The sequence below is a fragment of the Mesoplodon mirus genome (assembly GCF_964341445.2).
Source record: "Mesoplodon mirus genome assembly, chromosome: 3".
NCBI classification, from domain to species: Eukaryota; Metazoa; Chordata; class Mammalia; order Artiodactyla; family Ziphiidae; genus Mesoplodon; species Mesoplodon mirus.
This window is the reverse complement of record NC_138978.1, coordinates 43,230,948-43,243,024: the sequence shown is the minus strand read 5'-3', so window position 1 is coordinate 43,243,024 and position 12,077 is coordinate 43,230,948. Positions and strand designations below refer to the sequence as shown.

Below are 12,077 nucleotides of genomic sequence, written 5' to 3'. Positions count from 1 at the left end.
AAACCGAGCCTGAATGATGAGACAGTATCAGTTATTTAAAGGTCTAAGGTAAAAGCATTCTAAGCAGAGGAACAGAAAATATAAAGGTGTCTTGTTGGGAATAAGCTTGATGAGCTGGAGGAACACCAAGAAGGCAAGTATGACCATGGTAACAAAGGGAGGACTGCTAGCAGATCAAATTGGAGAGGGAGGCAGAGCCAGCTGTAATTTTTGTTCGTTGGTAAAATCTCGTATAGTGATCATGGGAAGCAGAGAGGAAGTGACAGTTCTCAATAATGTCAGAAGTTTCTTTGGTTGGGAAAGGAATATTTTGGGAATGAGAAGGAAAACACAAAAACTATTTCATGTATGTCTTCCTTTTACGTTCTCTTCTCTATCCTGCTTCCCTCTGCCTTCTCTCACTCTAGGTGTTCCCTGAAGCAGTAGACCCTGGAGATGTGGTTGCACAGCTTGAATGTAAGTTTTCAACTTTTAATTTCTGATTCTAAGAGATTTTAGAATCATGCTCTTTAATCCTGAGTTAGATAAAAGTCAAAAAGGGTCAAACAAGAACTTCAAAAATCTTGAGGTGAGAAGTTTTTTACGCTTTTTAGAATTTTGGAATATACCTGGAAATAATAAAAAATACGTGTGCTGCAGAGAGATGGGGAATTTTTCCTTTTTCTGTGTTTGATCTGTGAATAACAAAAAGACTTATCTGAACTATTTATTGATTAAAATGATATGGGCTGTTAATGATGTAAGAACCGAGATTCATGTTAGGTGGGACTTTGCCCTGCAAACAAAAATATGTCTTTAACCTCACTGTGTTGCAAATCAAGAGAGTAAATAATAGAAGACTGAAGTAATAGTAGCTTAAAATATATATGCTTTTGCATTTTGTATTATATACAATATGTTAACAAATTATTTGAAAGTGACATATTCAAGGCTTTGGTTAACAGTAAATTCTTCAAAGTACTAGGGATCAACTATAAAAAGATCCAGTTTTTTGTGAGAGCAGCAGTGCAAAGGTATACGTTTGGGAATACGTTATTCGAGCTCTGAGTATGAAATGAAAAGCTCTGTTATTTATCCTTGTAATCAGAAAGGGATTAGGGATTACCATATTGGTCTAATATATAATTGTGGCTCAAAACGCCAACAATATTGAGGATCATCAATGTCAACTGTCCCTTCCATACCTTTTGCACCCCGTTGGGACTCTAGCAATATAGGAACATGCAGCCTGGAACCATGCTAGAATCTGGGCATATGGGTAGAAATAGGGCTGGCTCATTGTTTTACCATCAGGGAGTTAATAGTTTAAAGAACTCTTTATGGCTAATGTCAATATCGTATTTTTTTTTATAGCTGTTCTTGCACTTGGTATTCTGTCTTCCACTATGGCAGACCAGTGAGGTGGCAACTTGGTGCCAGTGCGTAATGACTTTTAATTTTCTTGAACATCTTGTTCAGTATCTGGGAAATTGTGTATCTTAGAAAATATGAAGATAATTATTTCCCTTATCATTCTGAAATTCTTTTGTTAAAAAAGATAATTTTTCCTATTTTATTTGAAATTTAGAGTCTCTAAGAGTACTTGGTGGTTATTATTATTTGCAATCTTTCTTGTCTTGATTTCCCTGATTCAGTTTTTCTCTTAGGTTTCCTCCTTCATCACTGACATTCCGCTTTTTGGTATCTTTCTCAAATTCCTCTGGCTTCACTTCTCTGATCTCTTTTTACTTAGTTTCTACTCTGACATTCCAATTTTTGGTATCTTTCTCAAATCCTCTGGCTTCACTTCTCTGATCTCTTTTTACTTAGTTTATACTCTCTCCTTATATGATATTCTCCAAAGACTTGGCTTCATGTTTTACCTATCTTCTGATGACTTCCACAGCAGTCTTTATTCTGATCTCTCTTGTAAGCTTTGGGCCCCTTTTCTTTTACTTTTATTTTCCTCTCAGCTTTGCAGTTTTTTGTTGTCCCCTAACCTTATTAATATGAAAAATTAAAGCTATACTAAAAGTGGAAAAGATGGAATGATGAAGTCTCATATACCTGTCAGCTTCAACAGTTTTTGACATTTTGCCCACTGTATTATATGTTTACCCTGCCACTTAAAAAAAATGTTGGAATATTTAAAAGCAAATTCTATACATACATTACTTCACTGCAAATATTCTGGCATGACCTCTAATTGATAAAGGCTTTTTTGAAAAAAATATAACCACTATATTGGTATCATACCTAACAAAATTAATAATAATTCCTTAATAACATCGAATACTTAGTCATTATGCAGGTTTCTCCAATTGCCACCAAAATGTCTTTATACAGTTGGTTTGTTAAAAATCAGGATCCCATCAAGGTGTGGTTCACATATGTATATGGCTGTTTAGCTCTTAAGTTTATTTTTTTCTGTAGTAGTGTCCCTCACTTTTTTTTTTTTCTAATGCTGTGAATTTGTTAGAAAAATCAGGTCCTTTAGAATGTCCTACAGTTTGGATTTGGCTACTGCTTCCTTAAAGTGTTGTTTAGCTTATTCATCACTTATATTATGTAAACTGAAAATTAGACTTAAAGGTTTGGTTCGATTCAGGCTTATTTTGTTTTTTTGGCAAGAATCCTTCATAATTTGTGCTCTGTACTTATTATTGCATCATATCAAGTGGCATATAATGTCTGATTGTCTTAAGTTTAGTGATATTAAGATTTATCTTTCGCCTCCAGGCAGCATCAGCCTGATTCCTCCATGATTAACCTCCCCTACTGCCTTTCATCAAACAGCTTCAGCATTCCTTGAGACCCATCTTTTCATTAGGGGTTACCAAATGTGATTTTTCTAATACTGTTAATTTTTTCTATATGTGTTACCTGGAATTCTTCTGTAAAAGATATTTTCCTTATCAGCAATGTGATGACCCTGAAATACTGTTCTTGTAGGAAAGGTAGTGTCATCTTTCCTTTCCTTACGTTAATAGCTTTAGTGAGGTATAACTTACATATCACAAAATTTACCCACTGTAACTGTAGTTAAGTGATTTCTAGAAAATGTATATAGTTGTGAGCCGTCATCACAATCCAATTTAGCATGTTTCTTCCATCACCCCAAAAATTCTGACGCCTGCTTGTACTCAATCTCTATGCCCACTTCCAGTCCCCACAACCACTGATCTATTTTCTATCTTTGTATATTTTTCTTTTCTAGAAATTTTATATAAATGGATTCTTATAACATTTAGTCCTTTGTGCCTGGCTTCTTTTACTTGGAATAATGTTTTTGAGGTTTATCCATGTTGTTCTACATATTAGTAGTTCATTCCTTTTTATTTATGAATAATATTCATCTTGTATGGAAATTTTTTCCCCTTCCATTCACCATTTGATAAACATTTGGATTGTTTCAAGTTTTTGGCTATTATGAGCAATGTTGCTATGAGTATATGGATACATGCTGGGTTGTATCCTAAGTATATGTTTAACTTTTTAAGAAACTGTCAGCCTGTTTTCTAAAGTTACTGTACCATTTTACATTACCACCAGCAATGTATGAAGATTTTCCATATCATCCCCAAGACTTGATATTTTTTAGTCTTTTTGGAATATATAGATGTGTAGTGGTATCTCAATGTATTTTTAATTTGCATTTTAATACTGACTAATAATGTTGAGCATCTTTCCAAGTGCAGATGAGCTATTCAGGTAACTTTTTCTTATAAAATGCTTGTGCAAATATTTTGCCCATTTTTGAACTGGGTAGTTTGTCTTCTTACTGAGTTGCAAGGTTTTTTTTTAATATTCTAAATATAAGTTCTTTATCAGATATATGATTAGTAAATATTTTCTCCCAGTCTGTGGCTTATTTTTTTCATTCTCTTAATGGGGTGTTCTGAAGAACAAAAGTTATAAAGTCCAGGTTATTAGTTTTTTTCTTTTATGTATCATGTTTTTGACAAAGTCTTTGCCTTACCCAAGGTCACAAAAATTTTCTCTTTTCTTCTACAAATTTTATAGTTTTATCTCTTACATTTAGGCCAATGGTCCACTTTGAGTTAATTTTTGTGTATGTTGCGGGGTAAGGATCTATTTTTTCTTTGGTAGATGGTACAAATGCTCAAGGAGATTCAAGGACCCCCTTAATTGGGCAGTCTGATAAATGGTCAGATACTTGAATAACCTCAGATAAAATGCTTAGAACAGTCCTTGGCACACAGTAAACACTTAAAATGTCCCTTGTTTATTTTTATTGGTGGTGTGTTATTATTATTACTCTTATTATTGGGGAACTGCCAAGTTCCATTCATACCATATCTGCACCCCAGAATCACCAAGCTTCTGGGGAAATATATATTTATGATATATAAATATAAAGTGATATTAAGGGCCAATGACATTAAAAGCCAGATAGGGCTATTTTACATTCATAGAGAAGGCATTCTCTTTAGGGAAATGGTTTTAATCCTGGAATCTACCAGACTAAAATTAATTATGACTAAAGCCATTTCCTGGGAACCATTTTTAGGCAAGAAAGAGAATGAAAAGTTTTCTACTTTATAGACTACCCTATTGAAACTGGAGTTTCATCCTTTCTCACTGAAGCTTTGTAGATTTTCTTCTACAGACACACACACACACACACACACACACAAACATACTCTGTCACAGTACACAGTACACAGTACACTCGACCCTTGAACAACGTGGGTTTGAGCTGTGCAGATCCACTTATACATGGATTTTTTTCAATAGTAAATACTACAGCACATGATCTGTGGTTGGTTGAACCCATGGATGCTGAACTGCAGATTCGGAGGAACTGCAGATATGGAGGAACCATTTATATGGAGGAACTGATATGGAGGGACGACTATAATCTATATGCGGATTTCAACTGCAGGAGGATGGTCACCCCTAGCTTCTGCATTGTTCAGGGGTCAGCTACATACTGCCACAGATACACTGCCTGAAAAGCTCCTCCTACAGATATGGATTTGCCTGCTCCCTCACTTCTCTCCAGGTCACTCCTCAAATTTATCATTATAATGAGAGATCTTTTCTCACCAAAGTATTTAAAAATAGCTCACCCTTTTGGTCAATATCTCAATCTCTATCCCATTATCTTTAAGGTTATTATATCTTCTACATCAGAATACTCTGAGAGTAAAAGAGTGTTTTTTAGTATTTCCCCCAAGACAACAGCTGTGAAAAGGGTACTGCTCAGGGCAAATATGGATGAATGGTCCTCCTGTTTTTCTTCCTAGCACTGATATTTATTTATTTATTTATTTATTTATTTATTTATTTATTTATTATTATTATTTTTTGCGGTACGCGGGCCTCTCCCCACTGCGGCCTCTCCCGCTGCGGAGTACAGGCTCCGGACGCGCAGGCCCAGCGGCCATGGCTCATGGGGCCAGCCGCTCCGCGGCATGTGGTATCCTCCCAGACTGGGGCACGAACCTGCGTCCCCTGCATCGGCAGGCGGACTCTCAACCACTGCGCCACCAGGGAAGCCCTATTATTTATTTTTTAAATTTTCTCTCTCATTAGAATGATAATTTCATAAGAGCATTGACTTTTCCTTTTTTGTAGCTGCTGTGTGCATATGACAATACTTGGCACATACTAGGTATTTGATGTTCAAGGAGTTAAATAAAATATAAATGCATCGTAGAACTGCCTCTCATTACTGTTTTCATGAGTGTTGGAACTGTCCTACTGAGAGATACCTGTTTGTAGTATATAATCCTTTGATTAGGAAATGTATTTTGTATTTGAAAATTTGTAATATAATAATAACTGCTCTGGCTTCATTCTAGTTTGGATAAAGAGAAGATGCAATCTTTATTTATATTGCAGTAGATTACTAGCTGTCCCTATTGTTTTCTCTCGCCTGTAGGGAAATATAGCAGTTTCATTATAGCCTCTGCTTTTCAGCTTCTGGAAATTAGTGCTTACCTGGTGTCTGGGGTATTCAAAATGCTTTCAGTTGAAGATTTGAAGGCTGAGAATAAATCCTTCAGTGTCTATGAATGAGAGAGTCCCTGCCTCAGTGGTCAGGAGAGCTTGTAGGACTCAGGATTCATATTTTAAATCCATGATGGCAGATGCATTCCCAGAAGTTCGCCCTTGCAGTTAGGGCAGGTAAATAGGCATTTATTGAAAATTGTTATAGCAATTACTCTTGCTGGTACAGAGTGTTAATGGCATTCTGGCACTCTCTCTCAAGGTGTTTATGGTAGCTTTTGATTTGCTCCATGTGACTAAGATTTCTGGAGTGCTGGAGTACATTTACTTTGTAACTTGGGTTGAAAGTACATGTGAAAATGACAATTTTTACAGAAGAAGGAGGGAAATTGTCATTATTTAGTTATAAGAAAGAACAACTGTAAAATGGGATTAATTATACTATATGTTCCAGGAGATGTAATTTACATGAACCTACTATTTGGTTTCCAGGCACATTAGTTCTCTAAAAACTTTTCCATTAATAAATTAAGGTCTTTTCTTCTTGAAGTATTTTTGCCAAAATATATATTTTTTAAATATAAAAGAATAGAAAATTCTTTATAGAAATTAGGAAATAGTTTTCTCTTTAGAAGTTAATCTATGTTCTTGTGATAAAATATAAACTAATTAAACCCAAGCAATTACTTTTCAGGCCACTTCTTTACAGTTGAGGAGTTTCAATAACAATTCTACCTGTATTGCTTATTTCATTACTTCACTTTGTGTGGCAGTGATTCATTGTGTCAATGGTAGATTCAGAACGTATATAGTATATTGACACAAATCTTAAATTTGTTTTCTACTTAAACCCTTTGTTTTTAAACTTTATACTCTTCTTGAAATCACTGATACTTCTGAGACCACTGATACCCTTAGCAAACTTACTGGAATTAACAACTATATTTGGAAATATATTTTGTTAACAGCTGTGTTTATTTTTCTTTCTTCACTGTAATTTGTTCACAGAAATAATACCTGGCAATACTAAACACCCATGTAATATTTTGATGGACGTTTTATTGGCTATATTCTGCTTGTGTTTGGCCCCTTCCAGAATGATTCTGGCTAGTGTGGGGTACTTTTGTTTTGCTTATATCCCTTATAAAAGGGCTATTTCCTTCTTTGGCTTTATTATTAGCCTTTTACTTTCCTTTATGAAATGGTTTTTGTTTTTAATATTTTTTTATTTATTTGAAAAGAAAGTGAACCTTTTTCTTCTATCCAATTTACAAGTACTGAATTTGCAGTGTCAAAGCAAGGCAAGTTCTTCAGACTGGAAAGGATAAGCACATTGTGCACATGGTGTTAGAACTTTTCACCCAGAGAACTACCAGGCAATTAATTTTATTATTCTGTAGGACTTGCTCTCAGACAAGGTATATACATACATATATATGCATATATGTAAATATTAATGTCTTATCTTAAGTCTGGTTTTTACTTATATTGAAATTATATTTTTAATTGGTTATAGAATTATTTTATTTTTCTTCATAGCAGAGTTACATATAGTCTACAGAGCTGATTGCAAACAGCAGTCCTGTAACATCCCTATCCTCCATCATTTCCTACCCCCCTAAGGACTGCTTTTCTGTTTTTTAAAATTGTTTTTCTTTGTATTCACCTCCGTGTCTCCAACATGCTTATACTGCATTTGAAACGTTTGATCTTTAAATATTGGACATTATTTCTACTTTCCCTTACGGAAAATGAGGATTTAAACACTTTTCATATGTTCTCTCTTTGCTCTCAAAATATATACATGCCCATTTTCTGTCTTTCTCTTCTCTTAATACAGTTATATCATAATTTTAGATTATCTTGTTAAGATCATGTAAAAAGTATTATAGCTGAACCATGTGGTATATATACTATCATACTTTTTCTGCAAGGATTTTGTCTTCACTTGAACTAATAATTACTTTCCTTTGCTTAGTTTTATAGTTTTAGTTTTTTTGTTTTTGCTTAACCCCAATTCTCCCTCAGGTATTTACATTATTTTCTCACAGTTTAGTGTTCTTTCACTTATGAATCATTTTTGTTTTTTTGCCTAGAGGCCTAAAACTTTTTAATTTATTTTTAAAGTCTAGTAATGTTACTAGAAAAGTTGCTTTTTATGGCTTGGTACTCTTAGGTACAGTGCATTCTCCTTCATTTGTAGTTTGTAATCTTTTTTCATTTCTGTAAAGTTTCATGAACTATATATACCATTTAATATTTATTTTCTTTCTTTGCCTTAGTGTTTTTCATCAGGGTCTATGTTGGATATTTTTTGCATGTTTAGTATTTGTTATTTTTACTCATATTTTAAAATCTTTTTGTTTCTTTTTGATTAAAAAAACTTTTTGTTCTTTTATTTCTTTTAAGATACTATCTGTTGTGATTATTTGCTTTTGTTTTAGTTTAATCTTCATTTCTGAAACAACTTCCTTCTCTATTGCTGCTTCTTTCCTAAGTTATACCATCTTTCTTCTGTGTTTTTCTAAACTTGATTTATGTAGTTGCTTAGTATCTTATATTACTTCCTTAATTTTCAAGTAGTAGATTATAGTTTTTATTTATTTTGCAAGCATGTCTTTTGGATGCTTTCACTGTAGGAACTTTTTTCTTTTGCTCATTATTATTATCTTTTAAACAGGAACTTGGTATGTGTTTGACTGTGATCCTTTTCTTTGCTTATTCTTAATTTAGATTTTTTCCCGTGAATTCTTAGAAGGAAGCATGATTTAGGATAATTTTTTATAGTTTCACCAAGCTCCCTTATGTAGTGTTCAAAGTATGGTGGCTTGCTTTCTGGAATTTTCTGCCTTTGTTCCATTCCACTTTTGTTAGTTTTTTTCTGCTGGTGTTTCTTTTTCTGCATTGTCTCTTTCAACATTTTTATCCTGTTTATTTTGTATTCTGTTCTCTACAGTTTTTCCTGGTTTCTTGTGCTCCATCCTGTCCAGGAGCCCTGGGTGTTCAGTTTCTATAGTTCTTACAGGCTACCAGACTACTTTACCACCTTTGGACCTTACTGTACTCTTTTGAATTCACCTGCTATTGGAATGGGCAAATACCCTTCCAATTTCAACTGCTTTTCTCAGATTGATCTACTACTTCCTACTGAGTACCAGTTGGGTATTTAGGGTATCTCTTCCCAGGTCCTTTAGGTACTCCCTTACTTTCTTCTGCTTCTCCTGCATAGATAGATGCTGATACCTCACAAGTTTTGTGGTTGTTGGTGGTTTGTCATCATCTGCTTTATCTTAGGGTTTGTGGAGATATCTTGTCATCTTATTTTATTATAAATGTCTGTAGTTTTCTGCTGTGTAATTGCTGCACATGTTTTTATGGAAGGGAGGTTTGGAGAGACTTGAAAAATCTTGTCTTCTCTTTTATTTTGTGTTTTGTGTTTTTGCTTCTGCCTTTCATATTCTGCCTTTCATATTTCATCAACTCATTGGCCATCTATTCATATTTAAGAGTAGAAGACTGAAATGCTTTTGAAAGTTATGTGCCAGAGGTGCCTGGTACCACTAATTGCTAAGTCTGTTGGGGCTCCTCCTGGTTGCAGATTGTCAATGTGTACTTTATTGTAGGTGATTTCTCTGGGTCATTTTATTGGAAATTATGTCACTATCTTTTTATGTCTTTTCTCTTCAGCTGGTCATATTCAGTAGAAGAATCATTCACATATTTCTCCTAGAGGCTATATACTTGGCGACCTGTTTATAGAACCTTGTAGTGGAAGAAGCTGTAGTAAAATCTCATTGTATAGCCCAGACTCTTAATCTACCTGTTTTCATATAGTATTACCCCTGCTGTCAGTTGTACCTGCTGTTTCCATTCCAGTGAAGACAGCTACTACTACTACTACTTCTACTCCTCTTTCTCTTCCTCCTAACCCTCTTCTTCCCTCTCCTTCTTCTTCTCCTTTCCCTAATAAACTTCCATTCCCCCCCTCCCTCCCACCTCTGCTCCAACTCTCTAGAGAATAACTTCCAGTCACCTGCCTGGGAATGGGGAAGGGCAGTTTCCTAGCGGTGTAAATTGGAAGAAGGATCTGGGGTTTGACTGCTTCTTCAACTTTCAATTATTACTCTAGTTTTTAACCCCACTGATTCTGTCATTTCCAGAGGTACCTAGCACCACCAATTGCTACGTCTCTTAGGAGTTCCTTAGTATAAAATGGTTTGCTTCTAAGCTTTCCTCTCTATTGGCTTAAGATTCTTTCTCCAGGCTGTTAACTCAGTTACCACTTTTGTTCAAACTGTTTTCTCTTTAGTTTTGTCATTGTGAGTTGGTATGTGTGTGTGTTTAATCCTTTTATTCTTTTAGTGAGGGTTCAGAAGGGAACAAAAGCTAATGCATACATTTAACCTACTGTCTCTAACTGGAAGCATTCATTTGTAGCTCACTGAAATATTACAGTGTGAATACCCGTGTAACTACAACCTAGGTCAAGAATTAGAACATTGCCAAAACTTCAGAAAGCCTTCCTTATACCACCTCCTAATCTCTATTTCCTCTGTGTTCCACAAAGGAATTTCCATTTTAATGTCTAATATTGTCGTTTAGTTTTGCCTATTTTTGAAAACTAAATAAATGGAATTGTAATGTGCAAATTCTTTTGTTCCTGGCTTCTCTTGCTCAGCATTTTGCTGAGAAATTGATTTGTGTTTTGATAACTAATTCATTTATCTTTATTGCTATATAGTATCTTCATTATGTGACTCTACTCCAATTCATTTATTCTGTTATTTACAGATATTAATGGGCATTTAGGTTATTTCTAGTTTTTGCTGTTATGAATAAAGTTGATATGAACATTCTTGATTACATGCCTTGATGTTCATGAGCATGCACACCTATTTGGTATATATATAGAAGTGGAATTGCTGAGTCTTAGGGTCAATGTGAGTAGACAATGCCAAACAGTTTTCCAGTGTTTCTCTATCAGTATACACTCTGCCATTGTTGAAAGTTCTGTTCTCCACATCCTTGCCAACTCCTGGCATTGCCAGACTTTTTCAATTTAGTCATTATGATGAGTGAACAGTGGTTTCATTTTGCATTTCCGTGAAAATAAATGACATCATCTTTTTTGGACATCTTTTTGTATTTGTGTGTGAAATGCTTGTCTATTACTCATTTCTCCTTTTGGTTGTTTATTACTTTATTACTAATTTGTAGGACTTCTCTATATTTTCTAGTTAACAGCTTTATGTCAGTTATATGTGTTGCAAGTAGCTTCTCACTCTGTGGCTTGCATTTTTAATCCATTAGTGATTCTTGTTCTTTTGGTGAACAAGTTTATTTTTAATATAGTCTGACTTAATAATGTAGTTTGATTTATTAATCTTTTCCTTTATGTTTTGTGCTTTTCTTGGGTCATGTTAAAGAATTGTTTTTCCCTACCCCAAGTTATGAAGATATTCTATATAATTTTCTAGAAACCTTATTTCTTTACCATATACATTCAGATTTACAGTCCCCTTGGCTCTTATTTTTATATATGGTATGAAGAAGGGATAACATTTTATTTTTATTTTATGTATATCTAATTGGGCAATGCCATTTGGTGAAGAAACTTTTATTCCCATTGCTCTGTAATGTTTGCTTTATCACAAATTAAATGCCTACATACATGTGGATTTTTTAAAATAGATCTTCTATTTTTGTTTCATGGTCCTTGCATAAATATTTTGCTTTCTTAATTACTGGAGCTTCAGTTTTGGTATCTCGTAGTTTAAGCCCTCCAGGTTTATTCTTTTTTTTTCACATTTACTTGTTTATTATTTTTTAATTGAAGTATAGTTGATTTACATTGGTGTGCCAATCTGCTGTACAGCAGAAGGACTCAGTTATACACATATATACATTCTTTTTTAAAATATTCTTTTCCATTGTGGTTTATCACAAGATATTGAATATAATTCCCTGTGCTATACGTTAGGACTTTGTTGTTTATCCCAGGTTTATTCTTTTTGAAGATTTTCTTAACTGTTTTTAGTGTCTGAAGTATACTAATTTTAATCCTTAGTGTACCCTTCAATGATTATTCACATTTGTGTACATCCATAAGCACCATTCATCAA

The 12,077-nt window shown here is 34.2% G+C and overlaps 1 protein-coding gene across 2 annotated transcripts in view; it reads left to right on the top strand.

The window, feature by feature from the left end:
- The window catches only part of SPATA6 (spermatogenesis associated 6), a 146,869-nt gene that overhangs the window by 25,202 nt on the left and 109,590 nt on the right, over positions 1-12,077 (top strand). For both annotated transcript variants that reach the window (XM_082612382.1, XM_082612381.1), the window contains exon 3: positions 408-456. In XM_082612382.1, coding sequence (XP_082468508.1) covers positions 408-456 — 49 coding nt within the window. The remainder of the gene's footprint in view (positions 1-407; positions 457-12,077) is intronic.